We start from the raw sequence: 24,886 nt of genomic DNA on the forward strand, positions 1-24,886 counted from the left end.
GTGACAGAAAGGTACAGATATGGCAGTCACATTGGTGGAACACAACTGGTCTACATCGCACCGTTGACTACTACACCACCATCTCCACGAGCCACGAAACCATAACATTTCGGCAAGGAAATCATAAAAAAAGACTTTGGGTGAGGAAACCATAGTAACATTTCCACAAGGAATCTATACCATCATTTTAGTGAGGAAACCTTAACAACATTGGAGAGAAGAACTGCAGCAACTTTCGTGTGGGAAAAGCATAAACATTCTGTTTGTGAGGAAACCAGAACAAGATTGTGAAGAGGAAACAATAACATCAGCTAGGTGAGAAAACAATACCAATATTTGACAGAGGAGAAGTTATGACAGATTTCCAACACTTGAAGCCTAGTTTTCAGAATGACTGTACAATGGTTTTGACACATAAGACAGATTTCACCTTTGAAAAGATCGTTTGGGGTATGTATGTATGCATGTATGCGTGCTTCCTTGTTTCATACTCAACAATTTTTCAGTCATATGACGACGAGTAGTCATAAGGTGTGTATATTCTGTCTTCTTGTGGAGTCTATGCCGATCAATTGCTGCCGTCAATGAAGTATCAAGTCGAAGACACCAGACATGACACCCACCCAGTCACATTATACTGACAACGGGCCATCAGGTTCTGTTTCTTTCCTATCACCTCTCAGCACTGAGCGTCGTGCGACGCAGCAACAAGTACCATTTTTAATAATCACATTTGTAGCTTACAATAATGGATGACAGCAGTCCATGATACGCAGTGAGAACCATGAGGCTAATAAAATGACGAAAAGACACGATGTTATTCTCATCTTGAGATCGGAGTTGTTTATTGATAATATACTCACCACATATATTTAAGCTGTACAATGTAGCATATTTTATTGCGGAAAATACACCAGCCTCTGGAATTCATACTCTGCAATGTTTCACATAAACTTTGATATTAACATCCCCTGTCACAAGTGGATAATGGGTACAGCGATCTGTTGTTGAAACGTTATTTGAAAGTGACCGAAGCATATACTGAAACTGGCTTGATTTCAAAACTTCAGAACATGTCATCTCAGCACGATCTTGAAAAACATACAATCCATTCGATATTGAACTTTGTAAATATTTAAGCTATCACAAGATTACCTTGGTTAGGCAATTTATACAAACCAGGATTTTAAAAACTAACAAAAGAGACACCTAGCCATCGTTAATTTCTTGTATTAAGTTGATCTGGCCGATTAAACTTAGATAAACGCGTTATCCCTCATGGAATCAGGACGATTCGTTTATCAATGCGAGGCCTGTGACAGTCGCCAATAATGGGATTTTCCTTGAATTGCAAGGGCAATCCCAATGCAATCGTCAGGTGTAACGCATTTCTATGCGGATAATTTGATGAAAAATTTTAAAGGGTATGGAACGGGTGGGGAGGGGCTTACTTCATGACAAGCTTTTAGAACTAGCTTGTCTCTGACACTCTCCTGAGTAAACACGCACCTGGATATTGCAATTGTGACAAATTCTCTCTAAGCCCACGTGGCTACGGAGCACATGAATTAGCAATTCTTCACACTGATTTGTCATGTCTTTAAATTTACGGCCAAATGTCCAACACATTCTAACGCAAACCGGAGATCAACAGGGATTTCTCCCTGTCAGTAAAAACTGCATTTCAGACACATCGCGAATTGCATTCTTAAACAATGTTGCAATTCATCTGTTGTAATCGAGTTCCGATGAAAAACCTGTGCTGAATACAAACTCTATGCTGTGTCAATAATCTAATACGCAATGTGTGCACATAATTAAACGCTGTTAACATAATAATACGACATTTTATTTTGCGATACAATAAATAAATATAGATTTTAGAATAATTATAAACAGGCGCTGTGGGTAGGAATAAATCGCTTACATTTAAGTGATATTCGAATACTTATGAACAGTATGAACGTTTTCTTTGACAACGCTTCGTGTATTCGAAGGTTGAAAGGAAATTATTGACACAGCCCCGTATCCTGCTTTTTCCTTAGTTGTCATCTTCAAGGCTTGGCGATCTCCTGATAAACGATGACATCCCAGCACCATGTCCAATTGAGTCGAACGATCTTTTTGCGAAACTGCTCAATCCACTTCCATGTCCAATGCTGTCAAAGCTTTTCTTTGCAAATGAACTAAGCCCGCTTCCATGACCAATGCTGTCGAAACTTTTCTTGACAAATGAACTTAATCCACTCCCATGACCAATGCTGTCGAAACTTTTCTTGGCAAAAGAACTCAATCCACTCCCGTGTCCAATACTGTCGAAACTCTTCTTGGCGAATGAACTGAGTCCATTGCCATGGCCAATGCTGTCAAAGCTCTTCTTTGCAAAGGAACTAAGCCCACTACCATGGCCAATGCTGTCAAAGCTCTTCTTGGCGAATGCACTAAGTCCATTGCCATGACCAATGCTGTCGAAACTTTTCTTGGCAAAAGAACTCAATCCATTCCCATGCCCAATGCTGTCAAAGCTCTTCTTTGCAAAGGAACTAAGCCCACTACCATGGCCAATGCTGTCAAAGCTCTTCTTGGCGAATGCACTAAGTCCATTGCCGTGGCCAATGCTGTCGAAACTTTTCTTGGCAAAAGAACTCAATCCACTCCCGTGTCCAATACTGTCGAAGCTCTTCTTGGCGAATGAACTGAGTCCATTGCCATGGCCAATGCTGTCGAAACTCTTCTTGGCAAATGAACTGAGTCCATTGCCATGGCCAATGCTGTCGAAACTCTTCTTGGCGAATGAACTGAGTCCATTGCCATGACCAATGCTGTCGAAGCTCTTCTTGGCAAAGGTGCTCAGTCCACTGCCATGACCAATGCTATCAAAGCTTTTCTTTGCGAATGAACTAAGCCCGCTCCCATGGCCAATGCTATCAAAGCTCCTTTTGTCGAAGGACTCATCTTTCTTCACGAAGCCACTTATTCCGTTGCCATGTCCAATGCTGTCAAAGCTCCGTTTTTCAAACTCGTTCGATGCATTGATCTGTAACATTTTACAACAAACAATTTATGTTATTTTAAAAAAATCTCTGTTGATCAATTGTTTACTAAAAGTTACACAATTGTTTGAGAGTTCTGTCTTGAGTAATGTTCCGTAACTACACGTATTCAAACTCGACACATATGCACCGGTATCTGCATTGTAAAAACCACGTACTCATTACAACACATAAATTCTAACTGGTGGTATCCTTTTCGCGATTGTGGATAAAACAAGTGAGAGCTCGTTCCCCGAAAGTAATCACATTGTACTTCATAAGATTCTGATTTAACTAATTCCACGATGGCGTCCATTTTGACTATGTGGAACACTATGGTATCTCATATTATTCCTACCTCTGCCGACTCCTCAGCTGTAGCCAGTGTCATTGTTATAAGTATCAGTGCCAAAGATTCCCATATTTGCAGACTTCCTTTCATTCTTGTAGTGAGGAACAAGCAAGGACACCAGACGCAGAGCTTATGGTCTTCTTTGGTGACGCGTCTTCGAGTGGGCAACGTCCACCTGTAAATTCAAGAGTATTTATACTGTGTGAACTATGCTTTGTTGATTTTCAAAATCTATACAGGGGTGAGGGGAAGTGAGGGGTAGGTAACAAATCGATAGCGATCAATTTACTGCCGCAACTCCCAGGAATAAGTATAAAGAGTATTCTGTACATAAGTATAAGTTATATAACAATATAACAACAATAAACCAATATAATGTTTGATCATTTGGTGGTACTAACATGTTTACCTTCATATGTAAAGTCCCAAAAGAGTCCCCGACAGACATATGTTACGCAACATTCTAGAGGAGAGACTCAGTTTGCTACCATGACACAATTTTTAAAGCTTCTGTAGCTTTATAAGGCAATATTATTCCAATATCAGTTCACATGGGGCCTTCCGTATGAGCGCAAAACAATCACTCGAGAGCCTCTCACTACTGCGGTCGCTTTGGGCTCCTGTCCAGCTCATACTAGCTTCCTCCACGGTCGTACCTGGGAAGGTCTTCCAGCAACCTGGGGATGCTGGAGGATGTCCTCCCAGCACAAAACTGGTCGTCGTCTATAAGTGAAATATTCTTGAGCACGGTGTAAAAACTCCAGTCAAATATATACGTAAATAGGTTCATAGAGGTGTCTTGACCTGTATGTATATCCCTGCATAACTGTAAATTCAATATATGTCAATTCATGAGTACAATTATTTTCGTTTTTCCCAAAGCCCAAGCACATACACTTTTTAGAATATTTTTTAAATTTGAATGTTTACATTATTCGATAATATATTTATACAGGTTTGCATGTTGTAATCGATGTGTTTTGATGCCCGAAAGTCACTCTGATATAACATGTGACCATTAACGTTCATATATAACGTTCAGCCACATACCAAGCACTGGAGAATACGATGTCAGCAACTCATCTGAACATTCACTTGGTGACAGCGTACTATCCCTTTACGGGCACGATCATTTTGTAATGCTGACACGGTTACTGGTATTGTAATAAAACGATAGGCATGAAGCCATACTATATGCCTTCTGTAATTTTGAGAAAAACGTTAAGGGCTTATACTACAAGTTTAATACAAGACGATAATAAACAACAGACTCAACAATCTGATGATTGGGACGATTCTACGGTACTTTACCTGGATCAAAAAAAGATAAGGTCAAATATTGCTCTGTAAAAAATACACATGTATGTCGAGAAACGATGATTTATGGGCGCTGATGATTTTGTCTACTTCGCAGTTACTATTTTTATTTCCTTATTAAGTCAATCGAAGCTTACTCCAGAAAGATGCTGCCTTATACAAAACAAGCATTTCATACTCGATAATCTGCAGCAAAATGAAGAAAACGGAAGCCTTTTGTTATCAGCTCTGTAAATTTGCGAGTCGGGTAAAGAACTCGAACAGGAAATTAATTTTCTAATACCTGCTTATTTCTTTTCAATATTTTCCTTAGAAATGAGATTGGTTTTGAATTAATGCCAGGGTTGAAAGTGAAAAATCACTATACATGAATTGTTAATCAAACATAGAACAAGCCTGTTAAGTGAGATTCTTAGCATGTGCCACATGCTGAAATCCCATGGACATACTTCTCCGTTTAAGGTAGCTGATATCCAGCTAGCGTGGATAAAGTATCGCTTACCAACGCCATCGGCCATAGGCACAACAATGGGGTTTTACAAACAGCGGACTTTGTCCAAAGTGCTTTGTAACAGGTATAGCCGCCATTTTGTCTTACAAAGGTCAAATGTTTATTTGAGCTATATATTCAGCTAACCTGGCTTATTTTCTCAATGCCTAAGTTTATCCTTCAGTTTGCCCGTGCGTTTTCTAAAGGCATGACCTCTACGAAGTGACATTGACTTAATCAGGTAGACCAAGCGGTCTTTTTAAACAACACCGTAATAAAATATACACAACTATTGAAACTTGTAGAAACATATTTTAGTATGTGGTGGACATTAATTTTCAAATAAAACTAATCTGTTGCCAGTGTTATTTACACGTTAACTGCTGTTCAGAAATATGAGATATACACTTTGCTGACTACTGTCGTATTATCTCCCCTTATCTGGCTTGCCCAGTAAGATCTTAGAACATGCTTGAAATAAATTAACATGGATGGCTTTCACCTTCTCCTCCAAAAAGTCAGTAAAACTTGAAGTTCAGTACTGTACTAAGCTGTCTACAGGTGCTATGTCCCCTTCTCTTTTCAGTTATGTTAAAACTTATTTGGTAACTTATTACAAATTTGGTAACTTAATACAAATTTGGTAACTTAGCACAAAAAAGGTGCTGCCATATGACAACCACGAAGGTCATTGATTTTGTCGATCTTAGCATTGATAGACATCAACTACGAGGGGTGCCATTTTATGGACTGGCAAGCACCAATGCGTACAGGCCTTGAAGTATGCTGAGAACGGCTGCTCTAGTGACATCTTCAAGCAATTAAATTTATACCGACATCTTTGCTTTTCTTTCTAGAGTCACGTCCACTTCCAACTCCCTGGGGTCGAATTGGAACTCGGATGCTGGAAGATCTAGTGTCTCCCTTTGGACATGCCCAATTTAATAACGTCGGTAACGTTTAAACATGTCTATGGACAAAAGGGTTTTTTGGTAGTTTTTCTGCTGGTGTTAATCTAATAAGAAATGTCATACTCTAGATTAGTTTCGATTATTACTTTGTCGCTATTAATTTTATGGGCCTTTTGAAACGGGAACTTTATCGCACTCAAAGTTAGTCGTGGAAATTGGACGTGGCGCATTAGCCGTTTACGACGTCATATTTTCGGCATTCACAAAACCTGCCACAGGGTATTACGACGAGTGCTTAAATTACGCCACAATAATGTCCCTATGGCTAATCTTAGTGCTGCTTTTCTCTCTTCATAATTGCAGTCAGTAAGCTGGAGGTGTTTTGATTTATTTATTTACTTGATTGGTGTTTTACGCCGTACTATGTCACGTATACGACGGCGGCCAGCATTATGATGGGAGGAAACCAACTGAACTGAATAGCATTTCGTCCAAGGTGGTTACATTTTATGGAATATAAATGTATTACGTTTGAAACATTTTGAATTATTGCATATATATAAGGATTATTATTTTTTGGTCCATCCGATGCATAACAAGTAAAAGTTTGAAGCGCATTTTGACAATGTTTCGAAGTATTGAAGCCAGTCTAAATAATGACCCGGTTCCCTACATTAGTCTCTTGTTTACTATTACCCGCTGTTGTGGAATCTCCAATGTCAGATCAGTCAGACATGTTTTAGATGATCAACAACCAATCGGTCTTGAGCACTCTTCGCCTTGATTTCTATTCATTTCTTATTTATGACGAATCAGTTATGTGACGTAAACTTTGCACATGATCTTGTTACAACATAAGCGTTGGACAGGACAGGTTGATAACTGGGCTCCTTAACCAACTTTTTGTGCTAAAAAAACACCCATGCATTGGTCAGTTCTGGTAAATGAATGCAAAGATATAGTCCAATGTTGGCGGATATAGGAATCTGGCATACAGAGTAGACTAATGGTCTAGGGCGCCTGTGGTCAGTGCAGTCGTACTTGCAGCTAAATGGATGGTCGTGGTTCTGATGGTTGAATCTATAAATCGTCATGGACAGAAAGTGTTAGGTCAGGGCGTGTGGCATCCGTTAGATTTTCCAATCAACGAGCTCAAACATACATGGTTCCAGAGCGCGGCTTTCCGTTACGTAGGACCCCCAATGTGTTTTGTTAAATGGACGTGTTTACCAATGGTGTGCATTTAGATGGCGTAAAACTTTTTCGCGGCAGGTCGTTGTACTGAATAAATATTCCCAATAGTTTTTTATCCATTGGACCTCTGATTCAAAATTTGTGTCAGCGCGCGGATGGTTTTGTTTGTCATGGTAGGAAAGCAGGTTATCGATTTAAATGTAAGGAAGACACGGATGTTCCATGCCGCGAACATTGAAAAGCACTGTGAAGATATTATATTTAATGCGGCAAATTGCTCTAGTCTCCAAGCAAGCCTTAACAAATCGCATTTTAAAGTGCACCCCTGCCCGCTGTTCTGAATATAAATGTCATCTTTTTTATATTTGTGAGAAACACATTTTAAATCTACCGCATCAGTGTAAAATTAATAAGCCTCGAGCCATCCGGTGATAGTGGAAAATGTAACGACATTTTCATGCAAATAATGTTACGAAAATATTTAAAACTCAGATCAACAGATAAATTACTTCCCACGGAAAGAATTACAGAAGGCAGACATCCTTCTCTTATCCCCAATTTGTAATGTTCTTGTTACATATATGTTGATAAAAGAAATTTGCTGTGAAAATTTTGTAGGCGTTGTAGGCGTTGTAGGCGTTACCTTGTTACCATTGTTCATGTTCTGTATATAGCTCTATATGCAGGAGCAATGCTGTTTTGGACGGCTTTAGGTCTCCTGTATTTTGCATTTAATCGACCCCAAAAAATCTGTCATTGTCGCAGAATAAATCAAAGGAGTTGACATTTTTTTATACAACTTTGACTGCGTGCAAGGGTTTTTTTGTGTTTTAAAAGGAACATGATTAGTTTATCAGCTTTGAGAAAAATTAACCGATTTAGAATATCTCATTTTCTTTCACACAATTTAATGTTATATTCATATATACATATACATATTCATATTTATGTATATATATATATATATATATATATATATATATATATATATATATATATATATATATATATATATATTTACATACATATATTGTCAAGAAAAATGTTGAAATTGCGCAAAAAAACAAATTGTTTCATTAGTATCGCGCAAACACGATAGTAAGAGTTGAACAGATCGCTTAGTGACTACATCGTTGTGCCAATTGTTTTATGTACATGTATCGAGTTAAACAGAATTATTTATTTATTTATTTGGTTGGTGTTTTACGCCGTACTCAAGAATATTTCACTTATACGACAGCGACCAGCATTATGGTGGTTGGAAAGCGGGAAGAGCCCGAGGGAAACCCACGACCATTCACAGGTTGTTGCCAGACCTTCCCACTTACGGCGATTAAACAGATCGCCTACCGGGTATGTATCTTTGTGCAGATAGCATTGTGGATATCGTGTTGAGCACATCGCTGAGTGGGTACATCTGTGTGCAAAAAAAACTATGGGTGTCAAGTTGAACAGGTAGGTAAGTAGGTTTATCGTTAAACAGGGGTCCAGCTGAACAGAGTAATTAGTGGATGTATGTTTGCGCAGATCTCTTTGTGGATATCGTGCCAGATAAGTTGTTTAACAGAAATGTCTGCACCAGATCGCTGTGTGGTGTGTCGTGCAAAACAGATCGCTGTGTGGTGTGTCATGCAAAACAGATCTCTGTGTGGCGTGTCGTGCAAAGCAGATCTCTGTGTGGTGTGTCGTGCTAAACAGATCTCTGTGTGGTGTATCGTGCAAAACAGATCTTTGTGTGGAGTGTCGTGCTAAACAAATTGCTGTGTGGTGTGTCGTGTAAAACAGGTCGTTATGTGGTGTGTCGTGCAAAACAGATAGCTGTGTATCACGTGCAGAGATAAAGCATTGCTGGTATCGCACTAAAAGAATCCCCTTGTTGCTATGGCGCAATGCATATCCCTATCGCGTTGAACAGATAGCTTGATCAATGTCCGTAACCTGGTCCATAAGACCATCTCGTGAGCTTTATTTACGCTCTATTTAATTTGTACCAAGGAGCAACTGCTGCGCAGGTTAGCCTATGAGAAAGATTCTCGATTATACAGATAGATGGCAGATAGACAGGTAGATGCTAGAGCTTAACCTTGCAACACTCTGGGATTACTGCGGGGAAGTCAAGTCGACACCATCGTCGTCTGACCGACTGACCACGTGAAATATGGCACCATTAACCCAATACATATCCAGTTGATTTTTGTCCATATTGGAAGGCTTATTTGGGGATGAGTTTACCAGCGTGTTACTGGCTGATTGAGTGACTGGTTGTTTAATTTATTGATAAATTAGGGTATTGCATGTCTTTCTAGCAGTTTATCACAGGAATAATGGTATATAACTGCTGCAAAGACTTCCTGATCATATCTGTTTTTCAGAACAGAAAATCATTTAGCTGATAGATGGGGAAGAGTATTACATTCCCATTTGGAGAGAGTTATGAGGAATTCCAAGTGCAATAGCTAATGTGCTTATTAAAATGACCTTACATATTCTGTGTCTACACTATAGCTGTAACCATTATGTTCAAATCTTTGATGCTGACATCGTATGCGTAGCAATAGCACAGATTGAGTGTCATAAACTGTACAATACAATGTCACACACATCATCGGCAGGCGTTATACACTGAAAATGTGTGGAATAGCACGATAAACGTATGCGAATTACATTACGTTCGTGGGGCCTCCGTGGCTCAGTCGGTTAGTGCGCTAACGCAGCGTAATGACCCAGGAGCCTCTCACCAATGCGGTCGCTGTGAGTTCAAGTCCAGCTCATGCTGGCTTCCTCGCCGGCCGTAAGTGGGAAGGTCTAGCAGCAACCTGCGGATGGTCGTGGGTTTCCCCCGGGCTCTGCCCGGTTTCCACCCACCATAATGCTGGCCGCCGTCGTATAAGTGAAATATTCTTGAGTACGGCGTAAAACACCAATCAAAAAAAAAAAATCATTACGTTCGTGAGCAGTTAATTTACTACAAAGAGCCACCTGGGTGTAATCTCGCCTCCTATTTCGTATCGGTATCGATTTATATCTGTCTAGTTTAATGCTTTACACGGGGTAGCATTTCCATTTTTGCCAAGTTGTCAGTAGTATTCGTTTCATACAGAGTTTCCAAACTTTCCAAAGTGTATGCAGTACGTTGCAGAAAAGCATATTTCGTTCGACGCGTTATAATAAGGTTTCAATTCAATGTTTTATTTGGATTAGGGTACTCTTACCTCCCTGGAAGGTAAAAGAAAGTAACAGATGTGGGAAAACCCAGCTGCTAGCTGAAGTACGTGTATATACAATGCAGGTGTCCTACTGTCTAAATTTCTTTTAGCCAGTCGCCAATATTCAGCTGTCTGTAAAATCGCTGCACTGTGTACTCGATTACAAAATTGCCTTTAGTCAGTGACACGTAACAACAGAAGCTGTACAGGTCGATATGTCGATATCATTGCAAAGAAAATGCACTGAGAATACTATTCTAATTCATAATATTTAACTCCATAAGCTCTGTTGCAACATTTATCACGTGTTGCCTTGGTAAACTCATACTTATTCAAATACAGACTGCAAGTCGGATAAAGTGATAACACAAGATCAACGAATCCACCTAAAAATGAAACTTTAAGAAACGAAGTCTGCCCTTTTTAACATTGTTGATTGTGAATTAACTAAGTAATGAGCGACGGTAGCATGTGATTTTAAATGTTGCTCACCACAACGAATCAGTTATGCATATGACTCAGTTCATGATTACTAAACCTCCCACTATGTGTATGTGAAAAGATATGTGAAAATATTCTTGAGTAGGGTGTAAAACACCAATCAGATAAAAAAATAATTCATTACTTTAAAGAAGATATCCGTTCCGATTGATGGTTTAGTCACTGTCATCAGGATTAAGAGGGTTATATCACAAGGTGAATTCTTTACTACAGAGGATTTAACAGGAAAAAATATCCGAGAGATTTATTCTTTTCACACAGACTAAAATTTGAGAGCAAAAGTCAAGAAGCATGCCTGGCGGATATCGGTTATCCTCATTCCCAACAGAAGATTAAAGTGATAGTTGTTGGTGGCCTTTTTGTTTCAAGCACTGTTATGGAACAAATATCTTGCTAATGTTTCAACGCGATTTGGATAAAAAAATATATACACTTAATACAAGTCTAATCCAAGAAGTTTGTCTATCGCTGAGGAATAAAATTATCCAAACAATGGTTGTAAACGCGGATTAATAACCATCGGATACAAAATCAGGATTAGAGCATCCTATCACAGCTGAATCAAGGCTCTATTCACAAAGATTACGTATGAATAACACTGGTTCTTCGGTTTATGTGGAATACTTGGTAGCATGCGACATTGTTTCTTTGCGTCTAGGATAGTCTTATTCATCAAAATTTAATGGAATACAGGACTAGTTCAGTTATATGAAACAAATGCATTTGGGAGTTTACTGCTTCTTTTCTCAATAGCTCACGCTGGCTTCCTCTCCGGCCGTAAGTGGGAGGGTCTCTCAGCAACCTGCGCATGGTCGTGGGTTTCCCCCGGGCTATGCCCGGTTTCCTCCCACCATAATGTTGGCCGCCGTCGTATAAGTGAAATGCTCTTGAGTACGGAGTAGAACACCAATCAAATAAATAAATAAATCTTTTCTCAACATTAACAAACATAACATGATACTGACAACAATTTTGATGATCTATACTTTAGTCTGAATTTCCAATCGCATATGGTATTTACATGTTTTCACTAGCGAAACAAGAGTAACACGGTTTTATACAACAGTCAGCAGGGAGTTTAAGCTTAAACTGCGCCAAAGCTTTCAAGGGTTTAACTCAACACTTATGTTTTCTCAGAATATAGGACACACAGATGACTGTTAAATATCTCGCCTAAATTGAAAACGATTTTGTGTCGTCCATTTATGCTGATGGAACGCAGAACGATTTTAGCATTTTATGTTTGTATGATTTTACCGCGGTTATCTAAAGTTCAAAGTATTAATCGATGGTAAACAAGCGCGGATAACACAAAGCATGATACTTTTAGGGTCAACTTTGGTCTACTTGCCTTCGGAGAGAAAAAAAAAAGAACGATGGCTTTTAAACGAAGATTACGTTTACACAATGTTGTCATAGCGGCATATTTGCTATTCCTGATAGTATTGAAAAATACAAGCAAATGATCCTCAGATCACATTGTTAGAAAAAAGTATTGTGACTGAGTTTAAGTACAAAGGGCACGAAGTTCAAGCCTACAGGTGTAACGTGTTCGCCTTGTGCAGACCCTTGACTTTTGTTTTACATGGATGGGGTTGCATTTTTTCAACCGGTTTCTAGACGCCATCGCTGACTCAGTTGTCTAAAGAGTTCTAGACCTGCTCTAAGCAACGAGGACGATGGCTATATACCAGTGAAACAGGTGATTTAAAAATGCCAAAAGTAAACTAAGTTATATACTCCAAGATTTTAAATTACACTGTTTTCTTGTTTGTGGCAAAGGATACATAATAACAAATCTCTGACATCACTAATTAACCATACTATTGTGGACAACATCATCGAAATCTTTGAAGATTTGAGAAATTGTTAGATGACAGGTTGAATTCTCATTCTGCTATTTAGCTTACTATGCAAAGGACAAACAGAATGGCGGTTTGGCATCGAATTCTTATCAGTTATTCAGAACAATTACATGCTTGTTAACAGTGTCCGTACTTATGGTAGAGTATCAAAAACGAATGTCTCGCATCACATCGGAGTGTTTTCCATGTGTGGTCTTGGCGAATACTGCGCTGGCTTAGTCAACACATCAATCTGGCTGTCGTCGTATATAGTTGAAATTATATAATAACATATGTGACAAATAAATAAAGGAATAAATAAATAAAAGATTAGTGTATCGAATCTTGATCACCGGTGGTTATTCTCTACGGTGTATTGAATCAGAATGGATTTTTTCCGTATATGACCAAGCGTCATGTGTAATATTTCCTGACTTCCTAAGATGGATGGTACTTATACATAATTTGTTTGCTTCCGTGCTCCTTGGAACACCTCAGTGGGGGTGGTGAATGACTTGGTGAGAATTATTCATGAGTGTAACGTCGAGAGAGTGACCGACGTTATGGCTCACAGAAAGCAATTACGTAACAATTACAAACGCTCGTTAAAATACAGGGCTGTGTCCATTTGTATATAGTTATGTCAATGTATGATGAATTTGTTTAGCATCGCAGTGCAAACGTAATTTCTGTATTTGGAAAGAAATCTCCTGCCAACCCCCTACCCGGTACATACGCAGAGCACGACCACCACTACAGCTATACAGCCCAAGAATGCATGTCTCAACAGTCCTAAAACAGTTGAAATTTCAAGGACATGTTAAGGACTTTAGGGATTGCTCAGTTAACAGGTACATTATGAGTTTTTATTCCAATATTTTAAAAAAGCTGCTCGTAACAATAATTCTTTACTTATTTAATTGGTGTTTTACGCCTCAAGAATTTTTCACTTATACGACGATGGCGGACATTACAGTGGGAGCAAACCAAACAGACCTTTAGGGGCACCCAGACCATCCAAACGTTGCTGGAAGACCTATCCATGTACGACCAGAGAGGAAACCAACATAAGCTGGACTTGAACTCATATAGGCCGTATTGGTGAGAGGCTCCTGTGGCATTGCTGTTATCAGCCACCACGCAATCAATTTTTCTTTGATAGTCTGGAGTGTTACATCCCATTGCAATATAAACTTTTAGTCTTGTAAGGCTAGTTTTCAAAGTTTAATCAAAGTTTGACTGTTAGTTTAATTCCTTGCCGACTTGAGTCTTAACCTTAATTTATACCAAAGGAAGACGTTTTCAGACGAAGAAACGGATTCAAAAGTCGTATGTTATCGAATAAGAAAGTTCTTTCCAGTCATTTTACACTTAAATGAGAATTTAAGGGTAAACTACCAAGGACTTCAGAAGATTTGACGTGACGTTTTTTTTTTTGTTTATTTTTTTCATCACGTAAATCTCTTCATCCATTACTTAGGCAAAATGTGGTTGGAATCATACGTGTACGTGTAACAATTTCCTACCACACTTATTTTAGGTCGATTCCTCGAAGAGAGTTTTTCATTAAATCAGAGATTTACAAATTAAAAAAATTTAAATTGCGACCGCTTTTTATTTATTTAACACTTGATAAACATGCCAAATTTCAACGCTAAGGTTCACAGCTTTATTGCATGGTCCCAATCATCATACATTGGCATCGTTGGCTCAGTGAATTGACGTGTTACCCTCACCTCAGTTCATTTGTTCACTATCATTTGAGGGGTGATAAGTTCGAATCCAGCTCTCGGAAGAGGTTAGAAACAGACCTAAACGCCTAAATGTCAAAAAGCCATATTGTTCTCAGGTGGTTGGTAATTATAAGTTCTTATCAGGCCTTATTTTACGCCATATTAGTTAAAGCGGAACCACGAGTTCTTAAGGCAGCTAGCCCCGGTTTCACGAAATTTCCTACTTTCAGTAAATTAAGCGTAGCTCTTTACCCAACAAAAAAGATCAAACACATTTTCCTTAAACAAATCACTTTTTCTTAACCAAATAGCTGAAAAGGTTTCGTAAAACTAGGGTCTGTAGAACTAAATACGCAATTGAACATCTTTCGTTTTCTGCCATGTGAATTTTTCTGAAAGCCCTCAAATGTGCGCGGCTTCTGAGGATGTTGAACACTTAAAAGTTTCTGTAGGAAGTTTTGAGTGGATACTAATAATCGGTTAGTGGTTGTAAAGCTCAAGAAGGGCATCCCACGGTGTCAGAGCTGTAAAGAACTGACTTGTCCAGCTGCCAAACCTCTGCTGAATCAACGCTGTGAATAGCTTTAATTTCTGGCGAGTATATGTTATAATGATCTCAGGGTTGTATGCAGGCATCCAGCTCGACTCCAGCCAGGATGTGGATGATGCCACGCAGGGGTTCCCAATGAAGGTAGCACTAGTTTTGTCCATTGCGTCTACACGAACGCACTCTCCTCAGGCCTAAGGGTGTGTGCTGTGCGGTGAACAACGCGGTGAAATCTAAGCATCTGTTGCGACATTCTTGAGTAACACGTGAATGGTACAAAAGACTCAGTAGATCAATAATGCAAAACAGAGAAAGTAATGAACAATCTATATATATGGAGAAAGAACAAATATTGGTGAAATGGTGTTACTATAGAATATATGTTCACAAAGGCAGAATGAATTCTAAATTTTCCCGTCTGTATTACCGCCATAATCCACAGTAAACTTTCAAGCACGACAGCAATCCATGGTAAATGGATGTATTTAAATCAAATGAAAGAACCGTCGGGAACTTGAAGGCGTCGAAGTCATAATGAGAGGAAAATGTACAAAAATCGCCAATCTTGTATGGAAAGCTTAAGCGCCATATGGTAATCGACCAGTAGAAATGGTATGCGCGGCTTTTTGTTTCACGTCAAAACAATTAAGTGTTAATAGAGATGATGTTCTAAAATAGAAAACAGCTCCATAGAGAAAAGGTAAATGGTGCATGAACGTATTTTAAGATAAATGAAAGGCTGTCAGGAATTAGGGGACAATTAGGGGACAAAAAATTTTAAATACACTTTTAAAGCTTAGTTTTAAGAAAACTAAATTTTGCCCTTCTTTTCTATATTAACTTAAGATAAATGTATCCAAATTTCAACTTTTAGTACTTAGAACTAAGCACTGTGAAGAGGTTTTAAATTTTGACTTAAGTCAAAATTGGCTTTATGGAATCGGCCCCTGGTTATACGATTAGGTAGAAAAGGCAATAAGGTTCATCTGCGCAAGTGCGAAAATCGGACTGGCATGGTAATTTATGATGATGGTTCACTCCAGGCACTCCGGTTTCCTCTACTTACGGATTGATGTCGGCCAACTGTGTACTTTCTGAGCACGATGTTAATTAACAAATAAATAAAGAAAAAAATATGAGCACATTACAGTCCACTTTCTTGATTTAAAATCGTAAAAAAACTGTCACAAGCTAAAAAATAATCCCATTTAAGTCGTGAGACGCTAGGAATTCATAACGATTCGAACGATCTAATAATGAGTGCCTGTTCTTTCATATTTAGTCTGACCAAAGATCCCAAGATCACCACTTGAAACAAAAATAGAGAAAGCAAACGAGCGAGAAGCGAATACCCATTATTCTTAACAGACAGTCATTCTCAGTGATGAGAGGACAATATTCTAACATAGTGTATGAAATCAGTTTGCAAACCCACAACCCCCAATTTTGAAGCACATATCAATGTTAGAAAATCGGTAAATGAGTTAGTGTTTGACGGATTACTTCGGCCTTGACCTGAGTTTAAGCAACCTTAAATACACAATGAAAGAAACTCCAAAAGTCCATATGTGAAGCTCTGTTGACAACAGACAGTGTGATGAGGTGATTCGAAGCTGATCGACAAAGGAAGCCATGGAAACGCATTTGAAAGATCGCCGTCTGCGTGGTGTGATTTTCTGAAATAATTTCAGGATAAAAACTAATCTTACGAGCATAGGTAATGAAAAATAAGATCTTATCGTATATTCTTTACCGACGTCAGGAACAAAATCTGCAACAGTTTGGTGACTTTAAGATTCTTTCACCTTAGTGCCCAGTTAGTTGTTGTTCGTAGTTTCCTGCTGTTCGGCGTCTGAATTCGGTTATTAAGGTATGAATAACTTTATGGTAAAACTGACGGTAAACGTATTTATCTTTGCCCTGTATAGATCACAAGCGTGATTTCCACTCTCAAATTTCGGATTGCGCACATCATTTTTTTAACTGGGTAACCCAATATTCAATTTAACCAATGATGACAAGTACAATCTGTACATTCCTCACCAAATTCCTTCCAAAACCCGATTTAGTCTGTTTGTCTTGGCGAACGATCATTCATCTTACATCAAAGGTAAGGAAGCAATCGTCTGAAGTCACACTGATTAACTTCCGACTTTCTTTCTTGTGCTATCGATTTTGTCCCATAAGTTTGCATATCCCGTAACGAAGTCCGTGTTAAGCCAGCTCACCACCCATGCCTGACACAAGCCATTCCGTAATTATACAAGTATTTGCTTTGAGGCTAATTCGAGATAAATGGCTTGTCTTCTGTTGAAATCGTTACATTTAGCAGTAAGCCGGATGGTCAAACCCGCATGTCAGAAACTGACGAACTACGCTTTGGTGAAAGACTCCAAAACCTTATTTACCCTCCAATAAAACTACTTTGTCATTTCCCAATGCTCTGTAGCAAAATATCACACTGATCTTCTTGATTTCGCAAACCAAGCGTCAGTTATGTTCACTCATCAATGTTTACACCCCCATGTGGATCAGTGTCAGTATCATTGGCGGCTAGCATCATGAGAAGGACACCAGCAATGACACCCAAGCCATACAAATACAATATCGTGACACTTGATGGAATAGCCTTTGCCATAAGCCTATTGTTCCAGTGGTTTTACCAAAGCGAATCCTTAAAGCATCAGTTTTCAGGAGAAAATGTTGAAATTGGTACGTATTGTAGATCACATTCTAAGTACATGTTACAAGTCACATAGTCCCTTAGTGGTTATCTTGGCTAAAACATTGTTCTGTTCACACTAGGTCGGTAGACTGACTGTAAGGTCGCTTGTTCAAATCCAACTGCCGCCTCTCATTTTGCAAGGAGATTTCCAAGATTTCCAAGCCTGCCTAAGGCCAGTAGTTTACTCAGAGGTCTTCTCTACCCAAAATCCTGGCCGTCACCGAGAATGCGAGTTTAAACACCAGTGAAATAAATAAAATAACAACTGCCAAACTTTAGACAAGAAAACGCACTATCAGAGCAGAAGATAAACATAGGTACAGAAATTCGTATTCTTTACGCTGTTGCCATGATTTAAACACTGTTACAATATACGACTATGTCACTTAACAGCTTTGTCAATAGGCATTGTTGTTTGGTAATAAAAAATGTAACAGTTTAGGTCAAATTTCACGTATAAAACATATACCATCACACGCACAAATCAATGTATAAGTTACTGTAGGCGTGTGAAAACATATTCCCAGCGATTCATTTTCAGTGATAATTTTCTGAGGATGTTCAGCGACTGGAGAAGGATAATGATGTGAATGGTTTGAATTTGTTTACCAGGCTGAAATCGAACGGTATGTTTAACATCTACAAAAAAAGAACCCCCTTTCTTCCCAAATTTCCATGTGGTCCCTAGCTACGAATTTTTCACTGGTGCTCATTAGAGCACAAACCCATTCCGTGACCTGACAGTTATTCAACTAGATCATTTAAATCTAGCTATGTCAGTGCACAGTCTGATGTTTACGGTTCAATTAACTTAGACTGAATGGTAGAAGCAGTGAGCGGCATTATAAGCCGTAGAAAAAGTATCATTTTCGCTTACAACTCATTGATTGTAATCTCGAATCACGATCCTTGAATTCAATGGGATTGATGCTCACCCTATGATTTCAAGGGGTCGATATTGGTAAACGTTTGCGGTAAACACGGATATAATGCTGTCTGTCACGTAGCGCCATCTAACGGGACCTGTTCCCGTGTGAGATGTTCATCACGTGCGATTAGACTTCCACACTGATACACTGTCTGCAGCCCATTAATCGGTGTTGGATTATTCATGTTCATGCGCCTAAGTCCACACGGTATGCATGACTATCTAGCAAGCAGTTAAAGAGTATTAACGTGTTGAAACAGATACATATGTAAGGAAGCGCAGCAACGCCATCATTTCATTCAGGATCGCCTAAGTCCACACGGTATGCATGACTATCTAGCAAGCAGTTAAAGAGTATTAACGTGTTGAAACAGATACATATGTAAGGAAGCGCAGCAACGCCATCATTTCATTCAGGATCGCCTAAGTCCACACGGTATGCATGACTATCTAGCAAGCAGTTGAAGAGTATTAACGTGTTGAAACAGACACATATGTAAGGAAGCGCAGCAACGCCATCATTTCATTCAGGACCATTGCCATATCGAGGGCAAAATGAGTATTCGATACTGTGATGTGGCGAAGGTTTGAAAAAGCATGGCGGACATTCGATTTACAGCATTACTGTATCGTATCTTAGTGCCATGACAACGCTGTAACCTCGTACGTTCGCTTCTCAAATAAATCAAGTCGCGTCGCCGGGTTTTCTTTTGACTCATCAACTAAGCTGTCGCTCTCCATATATGCAACCGCTGGCCCATTCACCAGTGAAATAGCGTGTTGAAATCAAGCTTCTTTCCCTCAACAAATAAACACAACTAAACTCTTAGGTACCAGTAAAATGTCTGATTCCCAAACTTACTACAGGTATGTCTATCAACGCAATCAGAAACTACCCATAATTTCATGTCTTGGTAAATTAAGCTTTTGGAGTACGTATGGATTTAGCCCATGTTTAACACCCCGAAATCAGCGAATCCATGTGGGATGATGTCATTAAATCGGTTTGGCCTAGCTTGTAACGCTTCAACCTTTGTAGGTTTGTGCCTACTCTGATTAAACGACCTGGTTACTCGCTGAATAGATGAAGTAAGGGTTCGTTTGTCTTTGTCACCTTGCCCGGAAATGGAAGGAGGGGATTTGCAGATGCATGTCTTGAATGTCAAGTGGAGACGCAGTCTTAAACGGAAGTAGGTGATAAAATGTCTGGATTTATAGAGCCGTTTCCGTTCAGGGCCGTCTCAGTGAAATCGAGCCACCCATATTTTAACAGAAATTCAGGTATCGACAAAAAAGTAGCCCACATTTCTCCATCTACAACAAAATCTATTTCGTCTCAGTAAATATATAGCCACGTGAAGATTACGTGTTGGTTGTTAAGCATGGGATCTTTGTTAGGTTAGTACAGACGTAATTAAAGTACAATTTCCAAATTATCCATCAATTCCTACTGTACAAGTTTCAACGGTTTGCTCTGCTATACTCAAACCAGAGCGTATAGACAAAAGTCACATGTCTTGGACCGTCCCCAATGGCACAGTTGGTAAAGCGCCGGCTTCGGGAGCGGCATACCCACGGTCAATCCTGCGGTTGAGTCACACCTAAGACCTTAAGAGAGGAAGTTGTAACTTCCTTGCTTGGCGTTCAGCATGAAGGGTATAGTGCAGCGACTGGTTAAGGCGTCTCAGTGAAGCAGCACTAAATAAAAGAGCGTTGGAAATCCGTCCTGCAACAAGGAGGCGCATTACACGCAATCTAAGGATATTCCTTCGTTGTCATATGACTGAAAAATTAAGTAAAACTTAAGTACGACGTTAATCCTCAAGCACTCCCTCGCTCATTCGCTCTCTCACTCACTCTCTCACTCACATTTCTTGAAAACGCACTGAATGAATTGCTCTCTGAGGCTTGTTCAGCGTAAGGGTTGTTCTTGGGAGGCTCGGATACCGTTTTCGCTAAATAAACTGTGGCGTTAAGATGGGTTGCTTCTCAGTCGCTTGGCGAAAGGCAACTTTTCACATCGGGCTTTCCGGTTTTCTACACTAACAAATCACACTACCATCATACCGGTGAAACATTCTCTGGTACGGCGCTAAGCAACAGCGAAATAAACTAAATAGATTAATATTACAAATAAATCACAAACAATATAAGCATAATGTCATTTCCGGCTTTTAAATTCCAATTGAGAAATCGAAGACATTCCACATTGAAATCATAAGGCCATACGTTCACTCATTTCCATGATAATCATATAATGAAGTGCACAGCTCTTTATGTGTAGTTACTTTGGTATAATTCTTTTGTTTAAAAGTACGTTCTCTTTCTTACAACTATTCCAGCAGGTGCCGTTTTCAAACAGCACGTAGGAAACCACATGAGTGGTGCCTTATCTGTGATGATTAACAAAATGCACACAAGTAGATACCTAGGACATCACTTTTTTTAATCTCATACCTGTCAAATTTGTGGCTTTTCATATTTATAAGGGAATTATTTAGGTCACCAGAAGAAGTAAGGGGAGTTCGATTAGTCCCTTTTTCATTTCTTCTGTCAACATCGTATAAGTGAGACAATGTTTTCACTTGACATGCGCCCGGCCTCTGATGAATAGACAGAACCAGTGTAATGTATAAATGTGTCACAAGCAAACCACAGGCGGCAACTACAAGTCTTAACTATTGTGCGCTCAAACTGAACTAATATTGTGAAAACTGAAAAAATAAATCAGACTTATAGCACAGTAATTTTCATTGTATGGATTCCTTAAAATACTCGCGTTAATGCCGTAAGCTACAGTAGGATGAATCTCTACGTTTTTAAACCATGTGTTGTAAAGAATTTCTGTTAGGATTCATTGGTATTTATTTTTCGGTCCAGAATGTCTGTTCGTTCTACCCACATGTACTATGTGAGTGTAGATGTCAATACCAACAATTTTTTGCAAATAATATATCATGAGGTACTTAGCGTATGTCTCAGTACTTCAGAAATTCTATTGCTGTTTTGTGTTATTGTAAGCAAATGAGGTATAGTGTTAATTATATATTTGACAGATCTTAAATCTTTCAAACAGGCTGTATTCAAGACATTTCCAGTTATATGAGGGTGATCAGATTTATGGTTAGAGGAAACACTACTCTTGACGTGATAAGTCCCTCTGAATTAAAATCACAAGGAAATTAACGAGACTGGGATTCGAACCTGCCACTTTACTAGTCTTTGACTGCTACAAGATTGCTTTCTAGCCAGCAAAAGCCAGCACTTGTATTTATCAAGCGACTTTAATTATAAATTGCACGTGCGTAAACACACAAACAAAGAACAGAAAAGAACTCAGAATGACCAAACTTCCCACATAAAAATATTTGAACCTCTGCTTGAATTTTTTACTTTAGACGCTTGATAAATATGTTAATACTGGGAAATGTATAGTTATTGTTTTATGCCACTTCGTTGTTGTTGAAGTCATAACGAGGAGTTAACTTTGTGAGTCTCTTTTTTTCAAACTGCTACAACCGACTTTATGGAACTCAGCGTCAAACTAAAAGTTACATGACTTTTCAACTCACAATCACAAGTCCACTGCCCGCCTTCCCCTTTCTTCCACCCCCACCCCGCATCCTACACTCTTCTGAACCCTTTTCCATCACCGTGTTATTGAACAAGATCGATTACTTCCAATTAATCTTCTTGTTAGCTTTATAATGATTTTCTCCTATGTCTTGTCAAGTGTGATATGAGTTACCAGGCACACTCAGCATTAATTATGCCACATTTAACGATCAGAGTAATAAGCCGATACCCAAACAGTGTAAAGGACAAACCAACGGAAGCTCACAAGTGAAAGAACGCAAAGACAATGTTGTGAAGTAATTACCTGTAATGATCTCGATCAGAGTTTATTAGCTGCCATTTTACAGTCCACACTTCAGGCATCCACAAATTCATGTTTTCCGTTGTATATGACATTGAAATTCTGATTTTTTCTCATTTCTTTGTTCATTTTTATATGTAAAGTATAATTTTTTATAAAGTATTCGAAACATATTACGTCTGTTCTTCTGCCTTGGTATAATTTACTGTTTACTATGATTTAAAAAAAATTCTAATTTGAAAAAGATGTGAAATGTGGATTCCTCTCACATTAACGGCACTTTTCAGTTTCCGATAAAAATCATTTTAGGCGTTCAAATTTTCAACTTTTTTGTTCAAAAAAGAATTTAATGCCAGAGGAACGAATCGCTTAACGACTTAATGTAATTACTTCTGCTTTTTGTTACTTAGTTATTTATCATCGGCCTAACTTCAACACGATATGTTACGTTATACAAATATGTATATTCCTTTAATCTTTTGTGACGTACACCTTGAACGACTGTTTCTTTTCAGTTTCTCTCGAGCCTTTGGATTATTCGTGCCTTGTTTGATTGAATGTATATTATCGGGGAGAATACTAAACAAAGATTAAAAATGATTTTTGTTTTCACGTCATATGTCAAACTTAATGTTGATGAAAACTGAGCTAGGTTGCAGAAGTTTTAGGCAATAAGTCCGACTGATCACCCGAACAAATACTTGAACTAGGCATCAACAGCGGAAGTCAACTGACCGACTGTAACGACTAATGGGTTATAGGAGGACAATATCTAGGGACCATAATAAAATCAGCGGGTAGATGTCTGGCCGTGGGCATCTATTACCTATTAATAAGTAAGGATAGGTGACCTTTATATTGATGCCAATCTGAAACTCGTATGCACACAGACCTTATCCATTTGCGAATTTGATGAACAACGTGAACCGTTGCAAATGGGGGGAAAGTACTCACGAAAGAATTGAAACTTTGAATGAAATGTTCTATTGGCAATGTTGCATATCCGGCTGCTAAACGCTATCAAAACAGTACAAATTTCATCTTTCTGGACAATTTGTTATCTTCACAAATAATTTTAAATATGACCAGGCCGTTGTTCAAAAGTAGTACCCATCTGTTCAATTCGAATCTGACTTTTTTGGGGAAAAAGACCAGTTCGACAAGAGCAGTTAATAAATGTTCACGAAATTCAAGCAGGACAAAGTTTTTATAATGAGGCTTGTCAGTCTTACCTTACACTGGTGACTAAGTAGAACCGTTCTTTCCTCTTGAATCCTCCCGCGTTTTTCAAAGGCGACTAAATCTCCAAATACACCTTGTCCTTATATCCTGATAATAAACCAAAGAGACAGCGCGACAAAATGCTTCAGTGTTTTATAGGCTAGCAGATTTACGTCACCGCGCTCTCGATCCCGCAGCCTCGGTCTGGATTTGACCGAGCGATATAGGGGGGCAATTAACTGTCCAGCACTGGGACATAAAAAATCATGGCTATTGACAGTGTCCATTATGGCGAGGAAAGCCAGTCGGCCTCTGACGTGACGACTGGCTCAACACCCTTTCAATAAAGAGCCGTGGATTGGCCAAAAATCCATAATGCCACAAGGGTTGAGTTTACCGATAAAATTTACCATACTTAGTGGTCAGTGGACGGGAGTAGTTTTATTGATACAGGTTTTGTTTTCTCCACCAGGAAAATGTCTTGTTGAAGAGGATTGTTTGTACCGTGATATGTTTATCCACACATTCAGCTGTCAAAATGCTTTCTTTTAACGTCGGAAAAGAAATGAGATTTTCTGGTGTTTGGCACAAATCGAAATTCCAATCTCCGAAGTAGTCCGAGATCTCGAGTTAATTCTTCGTATTATCTCCTTCTTTGAAATGGCCCTCTTTGGGCCTTAAAGGAGACTCTGTCGTACGGGCTGGGGCTGATACAGGGCTGAGGTAAACGCTAGGGGATGTCAGCACCGCCAGTTTGTATCAGTTGACAGGAAAAGTAAATCGGATTCTACTGTGATGCGAGTCAGTGAAGCTGTCGTCTGCAGACCTTGGCTGGCAACAGCTCATTCTTCTCTCATCATCTGCTGACAAATTTCACACACGTCTTGGTCAGGATGATATAATAGGAAGCCTTGTCCACATGGACGAAGGTTACAGTAGCCATTCAGAGCTTTTCTGCAGCAGTTGTACAATTCTTCATTTGCCAATTTAGAGCCATGAGCGTGTGGG

The 24,886-nt window shown here is 39.1% G+C and overlaps 1 protein-coding gene across 1 annotated transcript; it reads right to left on the minus strand.

Moving 5' to 3' along the window:
• Positions 1-828: 828 nt before the first annotated feature.
• LOC135465809 (hornerin-like) lies at positions 829-24,029 on the minus strand. Its single transcript, XM_064743156.1, has 3 exons — positions 23,890-24,029; positions 3,391-3,559; positions 829-3,037 (listed from the first exon to the last, which is right to left on the minus strand). The coding sequence occupies exons 2-3, from the start codon at positions 3,472-3,474 to the stop codon at positions 2,042-2,044; spliced, it is 1,080 nt and encodes a 359-aa protein (XP_064599226.1). The 5' UTR covers positions 3,475-3,559; positions 23,890-24,029; the 3' UTR covers positions 829-2,041.
• Positions 24,030-24,886: the final 857 nt, after the last annotated feature.

Source organism: Liolophura sinensis, chromosome 5, assembly GCF_032854445.1.
Source record: "Liolophura sinensis isolate JHLJ2023 chromosome 5, CUHK_Ljap_v2, whole genome shotgun sequence".
Lineage (NCBI taxonomy): Eukaryota > Metazoa > Mollusca > Polyplacophora > Chitonida > Chitonidae > Liolophura > Liolophura sinensis.